Source organism: Pelmatolapia mariae, linkage group LG1 (assembly GCF_036321145.2).
Source record: "Pelmatolapia mariae isolate MD_Pm_ZW linkage group LG1, Pm_UMD_F_2, whole genome shotgun sequence".
Lineage (NCBI taxonomy): Eukaryota > Metazoa > Chordata > Actinopteri > Cichliformes > Cichlidae > Pelmatolapia > Pelmatolapia mariae.
The window spans coordinates 27,979,196-28,000,983 of record NC_086227.1 but is presented as its reverse complement, the minus strand read 5'-3'; the positions used below and the strand labels follow the sequence as shown (position 1 = coordinate 28,000,983).

The following is a 21,788-nucleotide window of genomic DNA, read 5'->3' as shown; positions in this document are numbered from 1 at the left end:
CATACAAAGTTTGCATTGATCGCTGCCAGTGTAAAGCAACATTTATTAAAGAAGGGATATATGTGACTATGTGAGGCTGTGGCTGAAACTGGCTAAACTTTAAAAGAAAAAAAAATGCTTTTTCTTTCCTAAAGATGCATTCATCATTCAAACTAGTTGCAGTCTTAACAGACACACACTGGGGAGCTGCTGATCTTCTCATTTAACTTTCCATTACAGAAGAAGTAAGCGTGTTTCCTTTGAAGTGTTTTACCGCATAGACTCTGAGAAAAAAAAGGCCTACATTCCCTTAGCCAGAAAATATTATACAATGGCTGCCTTTAAAGGACAAGTATCTTTTTTAAGTCGAGGGCAGTAAGCCTCACTAATTTGTAACACAACATGACATGTTTACCTGGACAACTGAGATGAGCCAGAAGATCCAATAGCATTTGCCGCGTCAAGGCTTAGACCTAATCCTATCACATCAAGGCAAACTTCAGAAAACTCTGAGGTGTGGCAAGCTTTAAAAGTGATATATTTGGAGAAGAGTGTCAGCAGAGCAAATGAAGATGCAGGTCATTTGCTTTGCATGCTAAACAATGAATCAGTTTTCTGAAATTTATTTTGCATCAGCCCTTTTTTCATTCGTATTGCTTCTTGTCATTTTCCACTTCATAGTATCTGATAAAAACATATTAAAACAAGCGGTCCATTAAGCATGTCATCCCGTGGCTTGCATGTGAAGGAGGTACTTGTTTATCCTTAGCTCCCCTCTCTGGAGCATTAATGTCATCCATTGTACATGTGTCTTTTTGCAGAAAATAGAACAGTACGATGAATGGAGGACACAACAGGTGCATTAATGAGATGTCCTCCACTGGGCTCTTAAAAGATATTCAGCTCTGCAAAAACATACTATAGAAGTTTTACATAGTTAATGAGAGAAATACATTAGTGACCTTTAAAAACGCTGAAGTGTTGCTTATTTATAACACTCCTCTTGGCGTCATTTACTGAATGTGCATATTCCAAATAAACTATACGAGCAGAGCTGATGGCCTGCAGGGGGAAAAAGGTCATGACCTGTTTGTGCTCTTGCAGTTTTAGAAAAGCAAACAGATTTCCAGAGTCAGAAAATCCCTTCTAAAAGGCTTCTAGGATTTGTGTGGCGAAGGTGGGTGCAGCAGAGATAAGCCTTTGGAAAAGTCAGAGGCCATTCCATCTAAAGACTGTGTATAAAGTCTATGTTTCACCTTGACCTGGGTCACTTTATATGATATTGTGGAGCATTTAATGTCCATTACTATGTCTGTTTCAATCATATTTAGAAGAAGACCTCATACATTTTTCTGTTGTAGATTTATTTAGCGTGATGCTTGTGTACACTCACAACCAGATTACCTACTGGCAATAATAAACATCCAATGTACTCTCATGTATTTACTGAAACAGGAAAAAGAAAGATAAAGGTATCTTAATTTATTTTATGTGGTCGCTAATATAATAAAATTGACCTTACATTCAATTTAAAAAAAAGAAAAAAAAGGCCAAACCCATTTCAATAATGGTTCCAGCAGTTTTATGGTGCTAAAAAGATTACTTTGCTTCATTCAGTCATGCTTCACTGAGGTCATGAGAATGACCAGGTCATGGGAAATGCATTGAATTGTATTTGTCTCCTTTACCTCAGTTTGTTGAACAAATCTTGTTCTTTTAATTTCATTAAGCAGGCCAATCTACCCCTTTAATGGAGGGCTAAGCTGGTCTCCTGTACTGGAGACTGAATATAACCAAGGTGGCAATATTAGTTTTCATGAGATTAGCTAAATCAAGTCTTACTTCATCTAGTACTCTAAATACCACGATCTAGCTTTTTATTACACTGTGCATTGCACCAAAATGCAACTACATCTACTCTCCACTGTATTTTCCTCCTCCTTTTGTACCACAGGTAGATTGTTGACCATCTACCATCAACACCAAAGCATTTTCCTCTGAGGGTTTTCTCTTTAACTATTAATGAACTCTTTTTTCTTAATAAGACATTAATCTTCAGTGATGAGTCTTTTCTCTTACGGTAACTCAGGGTCAGTTGCCTTGGCACAGAATAAGCTTTGCAATGAGAAAATGTCTAAACAATGATTAGGAATGTGGAGTTTATATCTTATACAAGAGGTGAATGTATAGCCATGTGACATCACTAAATGTGATATGAAATGTGACAGAGAAACTGAAACACTCATAAAGTAGCAATAAGCACAAAGTAGGTCCAACAGGAAGCTTTATTGCCCCTTTTCACTCTAATGAGGACTAAACATTGGAAAAAAATTGTGCTGTCCTCAGTAAGATGTTAAAGTTGGAAACAATTTATTGAGCTCATAGGTCAAGGAAATCAATTTGCAGCCAAAGGATTTGCCTCTTGGCCATAAGAAAGAATGCAATTTTCAGACTTCACTTTTTGGAGATAGATGTTATTATAAATGGTCCATTGTTTGCATATTTTCTACAAACATCTTCGGTTACAAAATTTGCACCATTCAGCTCCGTTACAAGTTTATTAAAGTGTTAGATTTATTTCTGAAAGTACTGACCGGTAGCCAAGCAAAAAAAAAAGAAAAAAAAGAGGAAAAAAAGTCCAATATAAATAAAACTAACCCTCTTTCTGAATCTGTATTTTTTTTTCTTAAACACACAAGATATACTGTGCTAAGTACTGAATTTGGGGCATAAAACTGACAGATTTCACCTTGAAACAATGAAACAAAGCAGGTCTTGTAGTTGTGTGTGTATATGTTCATCTAAGACAGCTGGCTGCTGCTGGTAACTTTCTGTAGGAATGAGAGCAGTCTTAAACTTCCTCTTACTGCAGCAAGAAACAGAATAAATATAGTTGCAAGCTGTTGAATTATTCCCTTAAGAAATGTGATTAAAGTGATTTCCCTCTGGTTTTCAAAGGAATTTCCTTCCTTGTGTCATACCGTGCTGAAGTATTTATATGCACGATTATGTTAACTTAATCCTTAACCAACCACAAAAATTAATATATAATTTGGATGCATCTGGTAGAAACCCAACAAGTGAGACTACCCAGATGGGGCTTCTTCTCCAGGACAAATCTAAATAAGGTTTTTTCAATGTCTGCGTAAATGCATCAGTCTGGAGCTGTTCTAGAGACTCTTGTTTCTATTCTCTGTTTTGCTTGTTCCTTCTTTCTCTCTCTCATTTGCCTTTTTCTCTCCTCTCACCCCTTGAGAAGTAACTCAAGCCTTCAATTCTGTTTTCCTCTGTTTATTCCTGCAGCAATATACACACACACACTGACAAGAGGACCACCTAGAGTCACATCACGCACTCACTTCAAACCACTCAGGGCTCCACTCGTCTTTGCTTCACTTCATTTCACTCGAAAGTCAGCATGTTAACAAAGGACAGCGGAGGCGACTGCACCAAAATAATAATGGGTACTGCAACCCATAGGCTCCCATTGGGAGAGTTTATTTGTTACATGAGCACTTGACATTCATTATTTAATTGGATGCAAGACTCCTGATTACATCAAGAGTTCAAATCAAACAACCCCCTCTTCCCTCAGTTTCTATTCACAGTCTCTAATGCCTTGATAGGACATCAATGTTTTGTGAGATGCACATGAGGCATGAAGAGCCGTTTGGAGAATGCAGCACACAGTTTAAATATATCCACAGTAGTTGCTCCTTTGGAAGTCAGTCAGATGCTCATCTAGCCGTAATGGAGAGAGAAGCAGTTCTGGAAATGGAAAGAGCTTCAGTCCCCAGATTCAGCCTTTAAGCTGCTTTAGAGGATTGCTGGGTATTTTTTTCTCTCCCTCTCTCTAAAACAGTCTGCCGATATTGGCTCTAAACCAGAACGGGAGAGGGCAGAAGCCCTGAGCTTTCACTGCGCAGTTGCACAGGGCAGAGAAGGGCCAAGCTGCTTTGTCTTGGCTTTATAATCCACTCTTGGGTGACACGTGACAGCAGAGACTGCTGCCAGTAAGGTGTTGCCTCTCCCTGCTGTACACCCTGCTGTAAGAAGGATGCACCTGACCTCAGCTGACCAGAAGGGATTTCACTCAGTATTTCACTGCATTAGATGAGTGGGCCTTCATCTGTATGTACTGAGTAAGATGTTGGGCTGCTATGAGGGAAATGCAGAGGACAAAAAATCTTCAATAAGTCTTTGACTTGGATGGGATTTTAAAGCTGCAAAGGACTTAGCTTCATCACAGTGAAAAGGTTGCCACTCAGAACAGTTTTTATTGATTTCAGTGACCTTTCCCTCAATAGGTCCAGTGCATGGATTTAATTGAGGTTCAAAGTTATGTAGCAGCCACAAGATTTAGTGAGCTTGTTTTGAGAGAGATTTCCCAGACAAGTCAGAGTTTTATTACAGTATTCATCCTCTTTTTTTTCTAAACACGCATGTGCATGTTGATCAAGGTTGAGTTACAAGAGCAGCCTCAACTTCAGACTGATTTTAAAGGTATCCATGCGACAAAAGTGTATGCATAGTTGTTTAATTGTGCAGAGTTTTAAACAGTGTTGACCTTATTCACTGGAGTGAGTGGCATAAAAATTGGGTACTTCAAAAAGTAAGAAAGATACACGCTAAAACCTCATGCTGTTATAAGGTTTTTATGGGCAAGCATTTGATAAAGGTCTGCAGAAATATAAAGTAAATTTCTAAAGCACTAGTGTGGTCCCTGAATGCAGTTCAGCTGAGATGAATAATTAAAAAAAATAGCTATTCAGTAATTCAAGGGCAATAATCTGAAGTAACAGGGTCCCTGTTTTTATTAATTTATTTTTGTTTCTTTTTTTTATTGAGTGGAGTTTTCCCCAATACACACACACACTACCTAAAACACACACACACACGCACGCACGCACGCACACACACACACACACACACACACATCACCTGCTCTTTAACTATAGTTTAGCTTTTTCACTTGAACTTTACCTAAGGTTATTCACTGTAATTGGCCAATATCACCTACTAGTGGAGAAATCATGGTATCGCAGTTTCTAAGCGCAATTCTATCATTAACCACACGGTGGCAATGTTTAACCAAATATTATTCGACGAAATACTACGAAAGGTACCGGACAAACCCGAAGCGAACCCCGGAAGCTCTGTTGTTACTGGTGGCTTTCAGCCCGTTGTTCAAACGATGTGTCGCTTGCTGCAGATACAGCTGCTTTGAGGGTTAAGAGTTCAGCTGAAACGCTACGCCAGAATGTATTGAGACAGAGTTCCCAGGAAAATACATGACGAATATTAAGGTTTGTAATTTAGCTGTCACTCCAAAGGTTTTGTTTTCTCACTCGTCATTCGTATACAGTGTTAGCATGCTAGCGGCGTTAGCTTATTTTAGTGGCTTGTTAGCAAGCGAGATTTACCAGCCGTCCCGGTTGCATGTGAGCTGTCAGGCTAGCCGTGCGTGCTGGCGTACGTGCGCGTGTTTCTGTCTGTGTGCGTGTGTTGAAGTGTTCAGTTTCTGTCACGACCTCTGCAGGTATTGTAGATCTGAAGATCGACCCCAGTTGATGCTTTTAGCTGGCAGACAGATAGTCAGTGATACCTTTACTAGTACGACGAGTTCCACTGATGGCGGATGATCAATGAGAAAGTGGTTTGTGGTCTGATCAGTCATACCTCTAAACAATCTTTTTGAGTGACGACTCGCCTAAAGACCCCGGATAATAATATGTATCTGGTCAAACTAGTTTAAAACCAGTAAAAGTCATTTACATTTCAGTTTAGTTTCCTAAAGATTTGCTAAAAGTGGTTAGTAAAGGTTTACATGGTTAGTTTTTTGTATCAACGTTGAGGAACTGGTCGTGATTTTTTTTTCCCCCGGGTCTATTAATTTGTGTATTTGATTAGTGTTACTATAGTTTGACCACATTGAGCTGATCCAAACAGAGAAGGACTGATTGACCAACTCGGAAAAAAATGTTGCTTTTTATATTTGCAGTGTCACCTCATCACCATGACTTGCCTTAATTATGGGTGTGCCACCTGGAAGTAAAAAATCAGTTGTAAATATAGATGGCACATACTCTCATTGTGCTATAGATAAATTAAGCGATATATGAACTCATAGACAGAAATGGTTTCTTCAATCTGTAATTATGGTTGATCACGATCAATAAATAAATAAATTAAAAAAATAACTTCAGTTCATTACACTCTGTGGAAACTGAACAAATATTTGTGTGCCTTTTGTCTTTTTCAGGCAGCAGTCCACATGTGTATTTCATCCTGAATGCTGGCCCAGGAGGTGCACACCACAGCATGCTGTTGTGAAGTTGGAACATATTAGGTATGTAACAAGAGCAAACAGAGGAAGGAGCTTGTGTCACCAGTTTGTCGCTTATGCAAAACCTGGAGAAGTTGCATTCCACTTCTTGCTTTTGGCTGATGAAAAGCCTTCTAGCGAGATTCAGATCAGCAGAGAATATTTGCTTGATTCACTTGCAAACTGGTTTAATTTATGGCATTTTCAATCGTTAATAGCGAATCTGACCTGCAATATTGAATTCTAATGGTGTATGTAAAGTGTGACAGTGAGTTGTAATATAACTAAGTAAATCTTTTTTTTTTTCATATAATTTCCTTTCTTGCTTAGCGTGTTGGGGATATAACAAACCTCAGATTTTATTAGAGGGGATGAGTAACAAAAAAGAAATGGAAAGAGCAGGGGGAAACCTTTGGATCATGAACAAAAATTAAACTCAATAATTCAATCAGATAATGTCTGATTTTAACAGGATTAACTTTTTTAAACGGGCATTAACTGCTGCACGTGGATATCATGGTAGAGGAAGATATCCACGAGATGATATTGTCGACGTTTGCATCGTGATCTTGGTTTCTGTTTTGGTGGAACTGCTACATCCCTGTTGGCATGCGATGACTCAAGACTAGTGTGAGTCCCATAAAGTGATCTGAGCAGGATAGCGTTTGGGTGCTGTTTCTGGTTACAAAGATAGGAAAAGGAGGAGAGAGGACAGTTGGTGGCTGTTGTGTTGTGCCCTCTGACTGGGAAGGGCAGACAGCTGGACAAGCAGCAGCTGCTGCGGCTTTAATGGACCTCCTCTTTATTGACAATGGAAAAATCAATACTCCTTAAACTAGCAAGAGCATTTTTTGTCCTCTTTAGGATGGTGCTTTTCTTTTTTGTTTGTTTTTATTTAGTTTAACAGTCTACTGGCAATGCTGTCTGTCTTCACCTGGCCTGTGGTCCTAATGGCATCAGCTTTGTGGATATTAAACTTCAGCATGACTTCTTAACATACAAATGCAATGTTGCCAGGTTTTGGGAATATGCAATGAGTGAATGAGTTATTCTTTTAGCAAGTCTAGCTGACTGCTGGTGATTGAGCAGCTTTTCCTCAGTATATTCATCAACTGGCACAAACTGTTTTTCCTGTCATTGTAATTAATTGAAGTGAAGCATGTATATGAGCTAGACAGTCGGTCACTATCAGTTTCTGGGCTGACTTTTTCAGTTCCTGTTATACCCATTATAACTGGGTGGGAAACAGTAGCTCAGCTTTGCTATATGAAATATTGCAGTCTATCTATACGAAGGAAGTGCAAAATTCAGCGACACACACAGTCATCTCATAACTGAAGCTTTATTTGTGGTTTATTGTTTTTGTTCCGTGCCTCACACTCGGGTCGCTTGATAACAAACTTCCTTTGTTTTAAGATAGTTTTTATATATAAACAAGGTTTAAAAACGTGGAGAATTTTATTAACGTAAGACATCGTGTATTTTGTTATTTTGCACAATATAGAAAAAAAATGCACTGCTGTGGTTTATTTGGAGGGTTACAATATGCACAGAGTGGTCTCATTAGATTAGACCAGAGATGCCAAACTCATGTTACATCACGGGTCACGTACAGCTCTCTTTGATCTTATAGTGGGCCGCACCAGTGAAACTCTCCTTTTTGTCAGTGTAAAGAATAGGGCTGCCACGATTAGTCGACTAGTCACGATTACGTCGACTATCAAAATCGTCGACGACAAATTTAATAGTCGACGCGTCGTTTAAAGCCTTGTAAGATCCTGAAAGACGCAGGAATAAGTAGTAGGATTTAAGAGTGTAATAACGGACTGAAACAGAAAATGACAGCACTGCATGTACAAGGATGCCAGCTGCCGTTAAACCTCCAAGAAGAAGAAGCAACTCCGGTATCGTAGCCGTGTCCAAATTCAGGAACCGCATCCTCTTGTGCCTGCATGTGAAGGCCGATTACGTTACACCGACGCGACGAAGGCTTTCCAAATTTGAAGACTTCTGCAAATGCAGCCGACAAATGTGTTCTACTTTTCCCCAGATTTGAAGGATGGGTCGGGCGTATGGCCCAACCTATCCCAGAATTCATAGCACGGCTCAGCATATTCCTGTTTCCAACAATGGCGGCAGCTACTTAGTTTTAATATTACTCTTATTATTCTTTCTGGGTCACAAAATAAACTTTTAACATATTTTCAGGCGAGAATGTAGCTGTGTAAACTTCAAATATCTGTTCGGTTTATCAAGACATCACATATTTGTAAAAGCGCTCCGACATTTTCGGAGACATCTGTCACCCACCAGCTCATAGCTAGCCGGGGTTCAAGGCTCACTAGAGCCGGTGAGAACACCGGACTCCCGGCAAATCATTTTCAAACCCCCCACGGTCTTTCGCTACTCAGGTTAAACATGATATATAAGTCACTTAGATAACTTAAAACTGTTATTGTTTGGCTTTTTTCAGTGTTTTATTTGTTCCTGAGTAAATCGGTTTGGCTGAGATTAAAGTTATAGTTTTTACACAGCTGAATAAACGTCAAATAGAAAACTGATTAAACAGAAGTGTGAGATGGTAGAGAATTTACTCCAGTGTCCTGTTATATTTTAGAGAGCAAGGAGCAGACGGATGAGTTTATTAAACTTCACTGAGACCATCTGCAAAATTCATTAAAAGTTTAATAAACTATCATCTTGTCTTTATTTTTAGTTAGCACATACCTTAAACACTTCAAGCTGTAAGCTAATGATAGTTATATAAGGGCAGACGCATGCTGATGCAATAAGCTGTACGTTTTATGTCCAATGGATGCATGATCTGATTAGTCGACTAATCGCAAAAATGATCAGTGACTAGTCGACTAGCAAAATAATCGTTTGTGGCAGCCCTAGTAAAGAACTTTAACTACACATTTAGTCCCTGATATATTTTAATATGAAAAAGAAGATATCAATATAAACCATACATACCAGTTTTTCTTCACAATGAAGAAATGCTGCTGTAGTAAATTAAATAAATCTATTTCGGATGATTAAATTGTAAGAAATAAGTGTGTAAAATGACAAAAAAGTTCTGGTATCATATTGCCCAATCTGCATTTTAATTATAACACGAGAGGATTTTGTTATTTGACAGAATGTCCTTTTTTATATAATCAGTTAATGAATTTTTTTAAAATTCTGGAGCTACTGGAAAAAGAAACGTACTTTTCTATAGTAGATGGCAAAAAACAAACTTTCTGTAATTTATTTATTTACTTTGATGTAGTATTAATGGTTATTAATGAGGTATTCAGGAGAAGAGCTACAAAAACTTATGAAATTACAGTTAAATGCCCCATATTTATGTCCTCCTTAATATTTTCCAAAACTGCCAGCTGGCCAGATTGGAGACTTTGGCAGGCTGATTCTGGCCCTGGGCTTTATATTTGACACCCGTGGATTAGACACACAAGTTACGACACAATGTGTGTATAGGGACATGAGTGTATTTTGAAAAAAATATATAAAGCAGCACAGCACATTTACCTTTCTGAGTTTATGTTCAAAGGTGTATATGTTCTTCTGTTGTGTCTGACACTTCTGATTAAAAAAAGAAAAAACTATTGTTCTTGAATGAAAGGAACATCAATTAACAAAAGTGGTTAAAAGTGGCAATTTTACCACTTCTGTGCTTGCACACTGAAAATTAGGATTTCTTTTCACAATTTGTACTTCAAAAACATCACTCCATCACAAACAGTCTGTCTCTGAAAGGGCATGATAATCAGACAGGTATGTCATTAAAGGTAACCTTTAAAAAAAATACAAACTTATGGTAAACATTTGTTTTGTGCACTATACAGTTTGACCACTCTTACTATCTGAACCAGTTGTTTGCACAAGTTACATATTGCTAGCTTGCATGACGTAAGATTTTATCCATGTAGAAAGTGTTTGGAAGAATTTGTGTGTTCTAGCACTTACTCTTGTGTAACAATATAGATAACTTCCCATATTATCAAAAGGGACAATCCACACAGACTGTGAAACATGCACTACTAAAGTGTCACCTTGCAACACAGGTTTTACAGAACACCTCTATTATTTTGAACCAGTTACCGTGAAATCACTTTGTGGCTTGAACTGAACTCCCAAAGAGAAAGAGGATGTCTGTTTTCTGGCAGCCAGAAAGGCAGTTTTCAACACTGCAGGGTAAAAACCTCGTACTGCAACTTCAGTGAAAGTCACTGTCATGGAAAGGTGTTGAAGGTGCAAGCACAAGCAAATATCACCAGGGTATTCCAAAGACAGTCTGATTAGAAATTCTGCACAAGACTGACTGCTTAGCTTTGCACCACCCTGTCTCCTGTCTCATTTTATTTAAATGCTTACCTAAAGGAAGCAGCTAAAGCACCTCTACTATACACCTTAAGTCAATTCTGTAGCGTGGTAATGAGGAAATGGTGTAAGATTGGTGGGGGTGGCAAGACCTTGTGCAAGGTTGTTCTTCTGGCTGAGTCTTATCGCTTTAAGGAGCTTTAATATTTGTGTTTGGTTAGCAGGGGCGCTTGTATTCTGTTGTGAAAACTGGACATTGTATTAATTTTTTTTATTCCTCTTGTCCTTTAAAATGGGATCCGTCTTTTATTTTAAGAGTTAACTCTTTTAATTTGTATTTCTCTGCTCCTCTTTATATAGGCACGTGAAGCAGACACTCATGTGCACTAAGGATGCATCAGTCCCACAGTTTCCGGTTTCCATTTGGCTTTGGGCGTATGCCAATACTGAGTATACTGATCAGATAATAATGTTAAATTAATAATTGTATTCCTTGGAGTCATTCTTTCAGCAGTTTATTTGTACCAGTCTCATAACAGCTCAGTGTAAGAGTCATTAGACTACTGCATATTGGTATAATTTTCCAGAAGTGCAAGTTTCTCCTTTCCCTGCTGTTCTTCTGTCTCAATGCAAGTGCACCTCCTCACTCGTGTGTTATGTGTGGAGTTGAGGTGATGAGAGAAAGGTACAAATAGTTGACGACATCATATAATCTTGCCACAAGTGAGACAAAGTTTGCCCCAGTTCCCCCCAGATTTGCTATCATAGGGTACTAGACCCTGGATGGATGGAATTGTTTTTCTTCTTCTCCTTCTTCCCGTTTGAGTTTTTGGTGGTTCAAGTGTTCCAGCAATGGTAGAAACACTAGATTTGACCTTAAAGTAAGGCTGTTTGATTTTTGTTTTCTCTCTTTTTTTAAATACCAAATAATCTAAAAAGCTTTGTTATATTATTTTGTTTTGTCTTTTTTTTTAACATAAAGCCTACAAGCCAAAGGGAAAATAGGCCCACAAATTATTATTAGCCTTTATTTCTCCTGAACATGTAGCTCAGCTGTGGGATCAGTTTCCTAAAGGTACCAGAATAGCCATTGATTTATCCTGAAGCTGTGGAGATAGTTTCCCCAGCTGGTCCTGAATGTTCGCTTGCGACCTTGAGGAGTACGCCAATGAATCATGCTGAAAGGCTCAACAGGCCCTGAGCTTTGAGAGGGTTGAGTCCAGGGTTGAGCCACATTGATCATATACATACTTTGCCCCATTTGTGTCAGCTGGCATCAGACGTTTGTCCAAAACTTTGAATGTGTAAAGTTGCCATAAACTATTAAGAAATTATTTGATTATGTGATTTCAAATTATTTTGGAAAGCACTCTGATCACTAGTTATAATCACTGCTGTCCTAAGGTTTAGTTGTCATTTTACAGATAATCATGACCTAAGAAAAAGTACCTTACATTCTTGTTTGATGCTATTCGTAGAACTCTTAATTAACACACATTCCTTATTTTTTTCCCAAATATTTAGCTATTTGTCTCTTTGATGTAGTGCTTCTAGCTTAAACCGTATTTATTAATTGACTGCTATTACTTTTACTGCTACTTAGTTCGAATGTCTTTCCTCTCTCTAGGGCAGAATGCAGTCTTCAAACCACAGATTACGAGATATGGAGCAGCACCATCCGCTGCTGTCAGCAGGTGCGGATGTCGAGACAGGTAGCCTTGCAGCCGGAGTGATGGTTGGAGGTCCACATGTGGGTCACACAGCAGGAAACCGCACTCTGTGGTTTATTCAGGACAGCTGTGGTATGGTGTGTGCAACCATGACCTGGTTCCTGGTGCTGTACGCTGAATTTGTTGTGAACTTCGTCATGCTTTTGCCTGCCAAGAACTTCTGGTACTCGCTGTTGAATGGTGCTACCTTCAACTCTCTGGCTGTGCTTGCGTTGGCCTCGCACCTGCGCACCATGCTGACTGACCCGGTAAGTATGTTTATTACAGTAAGGGTGGAGAAGGCAAAGGTCACTGAAAGTGTGAGAGTTTCAGTCTGATGTTAATTATTTGTTTTTGCAAACAAACAACATTTACAAATATTAAATAGAACCAGGCTTATTGTTGTAATTTGGCAAGCTAAATTTTTGGTGTTTTAGCTATCAAATCATCTTAATGAAATAAAGATGTGTGGCATGATGCTCAGACTTTGTATAGTAGTCTTACTGCAGTAGATGTTTTGACAGTGAAGCTTACACCATGAGTAAAAATCACTGACAGTGATACTTGGAGTCACTCACTGATGTAATCTGGGACACTAAGCTTAGGGGTAGTGTGTGAGTGGATGCTGTGCACGAAAGCAGCACAGTGCAGCCTTCTAAACTGAATTTCTGTCAGCTTGTTACTCTAATCTGTTAAGAGTATTTGAGCTTTTCAAAAAAATGTTCAACTTTTAATTTGGTTTGCTACTGACTTTGCTTCTAATACTTGGCGAATAGTTTAAATACAGCGAAGTCATGTGTCGGGGGATTGCACGTCTAATGCTGTTAGTGCTGCTGTTGAAATGTCAACTGATTCTAACTCAAAGAAACTAAAATGTCTGGTGACAGCCCCACTGGTGCCTCCAGCCCAGTGGCCCTTCCTGAACAAATGCTTAATTTAAATCCACCAAGTAAAACACAGAAGTGTACGCTGTAGTGGAGAAACTGGAGTTTCAGCTGTACTTTAAAGGTCTTAAGGTCATCTGTGCATTTGAGTTTAAGTGGGAGTTCCACACTGGGTGTTTCAGTCGACATGCCAAAATGGTTTTGGGCAAGATACTGAACCCCGAGTTGGACCCAGTGCATTCATCAGAGTGTGAATATGTGTGTGAATGCTTGACATGTGTGCTTGTGTGAATGTTTGCGTGAGAGGGTGAGTCAGACATAGTGTATAGAAAAAGCTGTGAGTCCTCAAGTAGAATAGAAAAATTGTGAAAAAGAACCAATACATCTGTTTATGTCTCAGTTGGACTATTGCCATTTTGGGTTATTAAGATTAATCACTTGTATTACTTTATACAAGTAGACATTGTGCTTCTTTTTTTTTAATTAAAGTATTTTTCCCCTCTCACAGCCTAGAGACATTAAGAACAGTGGGTGAATTGCTGTATATGCTTGAATTCTCAGTGACCCCAGCATAATGCATTTATGTGGATCTTTTTAATAAATAGCATGTTTCTTTTTCTGTCTGCCCTTTTCCTTAGGGCGCAGTTCCCAAGGGTAACGCAACAAAGGAATATATGGAGAGCTTGCAGTTGAAGCCTGGCGAGGTCATCTACAAGTGCCCAAAGTGCTGTAGCATCAAGCCTGAGAGGGCACACCACTGCAGGTCAGTCTAACACCATGCATACACAGCAGGCGGAGCATGAGCAGCATGTAATGAGAACAGAAGCACATCCAGACTCTGTGACTTAGTAATAAACAGGCTTGTTGTAGCAGGAAAAATGTTCCTTAAAAACATATTTTATGAAAGGACAAACAGAGTAGCTGATTACATTTGCATTAGCAGTCAGTTTGTCATGAATTAAACTCTCCTTTCTCCTGCCTGCAGTATTTGTAAACGATGCATCAGGAAGATGGATCATCACTGTCCCTGGGTCAATAACTGTGTGGGAGAAAAGAACCAGAGATTCTTTGTTCTTTTCACTGTAAGTACACAGTTGCAGTCATGAGTTAATCTATTTGTTAAAGTTAGTAAGCAATTAGAAATGCTCGTTTTACATATGAAAATACTGTTTTTAATCCTCTTAGAAAATTGCTTGTTTTCCACTCATTTTAAATTTAAATAAATACATAAATTACATTTTATTTGGTACTACATGGGAGATATTGCAAAAGTCTTCCCACTTGCTTCATTTCCATGATCAAATAAGCAGCTGAGATTCGCAGCTCAGCTCAGTAGAGATGCACTGCACAGCAGGAACATGCCGACATTAAATGTGCTTTCATGGCCATCTGTGACTCTCTTGACAGCATCAGCACTTCTTTCTGGTTTCGTGTGCTGACTGGAACTTTTTTGAGGGCAGAAACATAAAGCTGTCATATATGGTTGAGTGGCACAAGGTCATAGTTAACTTTCCTTTCAGATCGCTATAAAGGAGAAGTTATCTGTGGAAACACAGGTTCATCATTTAACCCTTTAAATCCCAGCATATCGTATTTGATACATGTGTTTTTGTGAGTTTTTGAGACCTCTACATCATCAGCGTGACTTTTTTTATTTTATTTTTTTTTACCCTCAAAAAATGATATAAATTGCATGACACATTTGTAATGACTAAATTGCAAAAATATGGTTTATGTAGTAAATGTGATATAAATTAAAACTCATAAATATATATATGCAGATTAAAATTTCAAATATTTGTATTAGTGCTGTCAAAATTAATGCGTTAACACAAATTAATCCGCCATCACGGTCAACGCGATTAAAATTTTTAATGCAATTAACACATGTGGTAGAACCTGTGTTAAAAGATTGAAGAAAACTATTCAAATTCTGATTGAATTTAAGTATAGATTATTTATTTATTCTGCATTTACTTCATTATATTGCATAAATGTCTGTTACAAGCTTAAATATAAAGTTGAAAAAATCAAGTAATCAGGATCAAGTAATTGCGATTAATCGCAATTAATTACAGACAATTTTGAGATTAGTTAATTTTTTTTAATCTGTTAACACCACTAATTTGTATATATTTTGTCTAAAGGTTCAACAAACACTTTATTATCAAAAAATTAAAGATTTCTGGCAGTTATTTCATGGTTCAGGTTTTAAAGGGTTAAAATAGAAAGTTGTTTTTGTTTTTAAGTCTAAATACTTAAACTTGTGAATAGAGCAGGGCTATATGACCAAAACTATTTATCACGATATACATTTGAAAATTTGCGATAACGATTTAACTGACGATATAATTGACACTAGACAAAATAATTTACAGCTGCACAACTTTATTAGTGCAAAAAAAAACCATCAATGTATTTTCACTTAAACAAGCAGCTGTTTTTTATGTGCATTAAAGTTATATAAAAATTTAACAGTGCAAATGCAAATTCCTTGCTGACAGTTTAACCAAAAGGCATTTCCAGTGGAAATTGGCCGACATATCCTCAGCATAACCATGTATAATATCCACAAAACTTAAAGAGGTTATACACACACAATACGGTAATATTATGTTGAAGCACAGTACATATCACTCCTCGAGGCTCCTGCCTACGATAGCTGTAATGCTCCAACAATCCATCAAGCTGTGCGGCTTCGTAGTTTAGCAAAGTCGTATTAAAACAATTGACAGATTTCCGAGCGCCGTGTAGCACATAAAATCGTTTCGAGGTTCAGTAAACACAACCAGAATTCATACATAAGACACACGGGATTATAAGGGGCACTGTCGACTTTCAGAAAAATCAAAGGATTGATTTTAAGTGTGCCGTATTTTCCAAAAAACACGGTAATAACGACGGCCCGCTAGCATGCTCTACCAAAAATAGTGCTTTGTTGTGTATCTGACGGACGAAAGCTAAACCAGTTCCAGACCACTGAAGTTGCAGCATTTTTACAAACCAATTCTGGTTCATCCGTTTCATTCAACGATCCGTTTTCGCCCTTCTCATTTTCCGTCGCCGCCATGCTTTTTCCGCCATGTGCGTATGAAAACAAAGGCACTGCGCATGCGCATTTTACCCATATTCTATCACGATATTTCATTTTCTTATCGTTGCCCAGCATTATACCGGTATTACCGTGAACGGTATGATATGGCCCAGCTCTACTTGTGAATGTGAAATTTATAGTTTAAGGCTACATTACTTCAGTGAATGTCAGTAAACTGTTGGGTTGTGAGTGGTTTTGCTTACCTTCTTTGTTTTGTATATGTGACTTTTTTTGTTCTCTTCATCTCTCCATAGATGTACATAGCCTTGATTTCTGCCTATGCCCTGGGCCTCAGTGGCATGCACTTCTTCACATGTATTAAACTTCAGTGGAACGGTAAGGCTTCTCTAACATAACTTTGAATCAAAAACATGAACACATGATGTCAAAGACATGCAGTTTAAGACAGAAATACAACTATTTGTACAAGTGGTTGAAACTCCTTAGAGACATGAAGAAAGGAAGCAGAGTATGGAAATGAAAGAGATTTTTATGCTGTTGTCAGAGCAGCTGCTCTGCACAAGTCATTGAAGTTGTGCAGCAAAGCCATCATTGAGCTGTCATCCATCATTTCCCGCTCCCTTGTGGGTCTGTCTGTAAGAGTGAACCAGAAAATGAAGATAATATTTCATTCTTCAAATTCTAGCTTCTCTTCGTCTCTACAGGATTATACTCTGACCTCCCAAAAAAATACAGTCTGCTGTAGCAATTGTATTGTAGCAAGGGACTATTTTAATGGTCTGCACTAGATTTTATCCAGTGAACTATGTGACTTTTAAACCCCCAAAGGGAAGACATTTACCCTTTTAGAATCTGTCCTATTTTAAATGTATTGTTATTTGATTGGCATTTTATATTCTGTTTTACTCAGTTGTTCAGCGCACTCTGAAACCTCTAACTTTGTTCCTCTAACCAGAGTGCAGTGAGTTCTCTCCGGGGGTGTCTGTGCTGCTGCTTATCTTCCTGTGTCTCGAAGCCATCCTCTTCCTCACTTTCACAGCTGTAATGTTTGGTACGCAGATCCACTCCATCTGCAACGACGAGACGGTCAGTATCTACTGCGCCACGCAAGCTTTGTTCCTTTCAGCAGTGGAGGGATTAAATGTGCACGAAGCGAAGAAAGAAGTCATAGACTAATTAGACTAATTTTATCAAGTTGTTACGGCCTCAGCAATGTCATCTCATTGGTAATCATGATCATTCATTAATTTTAATCTGTAAAAGTCACAGGAAATTCACCTAAAAGTTGTGTACCCAGATAGCAGTGATATATTATTTAGAAAATAATCAACTGAGACATTGTTCAGGCGTACTTTATATAGTTATGTTTATTGTTTATTACTAGATTTTTTTTAAGGTCTGAAAGTTTCAAGAAATGAATTGCAGGAACATTCCATTAAATTTCTTTAGCTATAGTAGTATATTTAATATGCAATGACTTTCGTTCTAGTTCTCTGCGTAAATGTTTGTGTTAACATGCTAATGAGAAAGGAAATGGACAACTTATTGAGAATCTTTCCTTTCTGGTGGGTTCAAATGTGTTGCAGGAAATTGAACGTCTTAAAAACGAGAAACCCACTTGGGAGCGTCGCATGAGATGGGATGGCATGAAAGCTGTATTTGGGGGTTCGCCATCTTTGCTGTGGTGCAATCCGTTCACAGGCCTGCGTCTGCGGCGCCTAATGCTGTTGACCCACGGTCGCCGTGGTGGGTCTGAGTTTTCTGTCTGAGAAGACTGCAGACTGATGCAACTCACCAACACCTCACCGTGTCTGGTGGGGTGGAAAAAAAAGGATTTCTTCTATGCCCTCTTCGACTGGAGCTACCATGAACCTCCTGCGGCGTCTTTCCTGAGTAGGTGACAAAACATTCTGCAGTAATGGGACCCAAGTGTATCACAATCACTACTGAGAAGTCTGTGTTGTCTATCACATGCTGATGTGGATCCAACACATGTGATATTGCTTTGCACAAATCAGATGAACAACTGGATTTTTTTTTTTGCAGGGTGGGCAAAATGAGGAGCTATGTGGTTTGTGTTGTTTGGTAACGCATGCAGTACGTAACTCAAGTGAGTCTTTTTATTCCCCACCATCCAAGATGCTGTTTGAACTCAACTAATGCACCTTGGGACACAACTTGAGTATGTTTTGTTTGCTGTGCACATGAGATTGGAGAAAAGTCTTTGAATAATTTTTTTTTTTGAGGGATGGATCAACAACATCTTTCATCATCACTGGAGCCACACAAGTGGGTCAAAATGGAAAGTGCTTGAATTATTTTTCTTTTGGCCCAGACAAGAGAACCACTGACAAGGGATTCACAGTCAAGGACATGCACTACTTACATGACACTTGAGGAAAAAGCCTGGTTATGGAGCACAGTGGTCATTAGAGTTTGAACTGTGCTGCATGTATAAGGCTTCATTCAGCATCTTAGTCTGGAAATGAGGCTTTAATCATCTTAACAAGCTACCATGAACACAATGCTCATTCTTATCTAGGAGCTGGCTTTTTCTATCTCTTCATCTCTGTTGTTTTTTTGTTTGTTTTTTTTGTTGGGGGGGGGGGGGTCCTCGGGATAAAGTTGTTTAGGTTACTCGAGCTAAAAGGAATTTATTGGTGAAGCTTTATCACCATGTGCACACCTCAGCAGATGACCGTGACTCACAGGAGACGACTACTGCTAGTCTTCATTTGGACAAAACATTTTGTAATAATTGTATATGTGTATCCATTTCCATCACTCCTACATGCTGATCAACATCCCCTTATCTCTGCAATCAGTTAAACAACAGGACAACTGATGGCTGTGCTTTCATGATGAAGTGAATTAGGCCGAAGACTAAATGTTACTAAGTTTGCGTTGTTTCATACTTTCATGTTTTGTTTTGTTTTAACCTCTGTGTGGGAAATCAGAGGGAACTTCTGTGTAGTAGGAATTTTACTATATACAAAAGCAGTCGGAAAAGTCTTCATAGCATTTTAAACCCTAAAAAAACAACGTTTTAAACCCTCAAGACAGAGCCGAGTCTCAGACATGGTCACTTTGCATGCTCCTTGGCCACCGTGTGTAACAATGAGTTGAAAAGGAAGGTTTGAAATGTTAGCACAACCTCCTTTGGCTCATTGTTTTCACATTCTGATCTACTGTGCAAAGCTCCATTGTGAAGTCAGCTCGTAGATTTAAAAAGAGTGCTTTTCTGAAAAACACTGAGGTACCAGGCTCACTATACAAGCTTTAATACGGTCTCGGGGAGCTCAGCAGGTGCTTGTGAGGCCTTTTTTCCTATTACTGCAAAAGTTTCAGGCATGTACCATCTAGTGGCAGGACAGCAGCAGACACTTTCCCAGTGTTATTAGAACACTTTGCCATGCCTTTGAAACATCAAATCAATTGAATTTTTGAGATTGAAAGATATTGTGATTTTTGAAAATGTCAATTTTGTGGCTGCCACGCTCCTAACTTTACTCTGCCTAACTAATGAGTTTGTTGGCACTGGATGAATGTGGCTTTTCGAATCTGCAGTTTAAAGTCAAGTCCAGATGCACAGGCTGGTATTATCAAAGTATTGTCAAGTCTAGACTCTTAAAGTCTAATTTATTTGCTTGCTGAACAATATTACTGCTGTTTGTTTTCATCTGTGGTCGTTAAGAAAAGGAACTGTGTGTTCACTGTTTACATTAAATAATATCTGATGCTCTATGGCTGTAATGTTTTGAAAAACATGCTGTCATTAGAATGGTATTTGACAGCACTGTCATCAGAAGGGTCACAGCACTGAAAGCTAATTAATATCAGGGGATTATTTTAATGCTGGTCTCATTTCTCATTTGTATTCTGCTGGATTTCATATATTTCCTATTTAAACATTGCTTTACTTTCACTATATATAGATCATAGAACATTCAACAAGTCCCTAACATGCTCAAAAATGAAAACTGTTAAAAGTTAAGCTTCATAGAAAGTAGAAAATGAAACTTTTTATAACTGAAAGAAGTTTAAAATTTGTCAGAAAATAATACTAAAATTCCCATTGTTTAGTTTTGCACGCGTATATGTTGCTAATCATGCAGCAGCTGAATAAATGTGTTGCAGGAAATGATGACGAGTCCAATAAACTATTATGTCAGTAGATTAGAGGCAAATATCAAAAGAAATAACAGGTCTAATGCAGTGCTGAACTTGAAGTTATAGTTGTTGTGGGTACAAAAACAAAAGTAATTGCAGATATTGCTGTGTCAGAGCATTTGAATTTGATTGGTATCATTTGGGCAAGATTGATATGGTCAAGTATTTGACAATAGGACGTCCTGCTCCATGACCGAACTCTTAAACTGTCTCATGTCTTTTTCATATTTGGTAACAGACTCAATGAATGCTGAAGGACTACACTGATAATCTCTGCTTTCTGCTGTATGACTTTAAAAAGCTACAATCACCACAGGAAGATGAATGTTGAACAACATGCAAAGATGCTTAAACCAATACAACACTATTCTGTCAGTGCTTTTTTTTTCTCCTCACACTAGTTGGCAGTTGAAGCAGAGTCCTGCAGAATATAAAGGATAGAGAGAATTTTGTGTTGTGTTGTAATGGTTCTTAACAGGATGGGTGTTTGATCACAGATTTACCATTAATATCACCATGAACAGTTGTGAAAGTTTTGTGTCCTACACTCCTGAGAGAATGTTTCTTCAAGAACAAAAGTCCTTCAGCTTTACAAGCAAAGTATAAAGGTTACTATTAACAATATATAAATGGAATGTTTTATTCAAGTTTTTTTAATGGTGTCATAATCTTATGATGTCTTATATTGTTAATGTCATACTTTTACATAATAAACTTGATTAATTTAAAGCTATACACTCGGATTAATTGCCTGTCATACTCATGCTCACGTGCTCCTGATTTGCTTAAAGCAGTTCAGCAAGTGTGAGGTTGGGCAGAATTTGGAGTGGATTTTGATTTTCATCATACATTATGGAGTATATGTATATTAAGTCATTTGTGATGCAGATGCAGTGTGCAAATCATCTTTCAGTTGCTTCCTTTAGGGGTTGCTCCATCTCACCCTACCCCTCGTTTCCTCCTCTGTTACACGAACCCTCTGCATGGCCTTCATTATTACCTCCTTGAACCTTCTATGTGGTCTTCCTCGTTTCCTCCTGTCTGGCAGCTCTGGATTCAGCATCCTTTGTCCAATATATTCCACAATCTCTCCACTGTGTATGTCCAGACCATCTCAGACGTGCTTCTCTAACTTTGTCTCCTTCGTGCTCGACCTGAGCCATCCCTCTGATATATTAATTTCTTCTCCTGTGCATCCCGGTTACTATCAACAAAAACCTTAAAATCTCTAACTCTGCCACCTCCTGTCTTCTGGTTAGTGCCACCATCTCCAAACCATACATCATAGCTTCTAAAACCTTCCCTTTCGCTCTTCCTCCTTTCCTTCTGTCAGAAATAAA

At 38.4% G+C, this 21,788-nt stretch overlaps 1 protein-coding gene across 1 annotated transcript; it reads left to right on the top strand.

Moving 5' to 3' along the window:
* The first annotated feature begins 5,145 nt into the window (after window positions 1–5,145).
* Window positions 5,146–21,104, top strand: zdhhc7 (zinc finger DHHC-type palmitoyltransferase 7). Its single transcript, XM_063477783.1, has 8 exons — window positions 5,146–5,285; window positions 6,242–6,328; window positions 12,258–12,608; window positions 13,862–13,986; window positions 14,209–14,305; window positions 16,572–16,653; window positions 17,234–17,364; window positions 17,865–21,104. The coding sequence occupies exons 3-8, from the start codon at window positions 12,264–12,266 to the stop codon at window positions 18,045–18,047; spliced, it is 963 nt and encodes a 320-aa protein (XP_063333853.1). The 5' UTR covers window positions 5,146–5,285; window positions 6,242–6,328; window positions 12,258–12,263; the 3' UTR covers window positions 18,048–21,104.
* The last annotated feature ends 684 nt before the right edge of the window (window positions 21,105–21,788 follow it).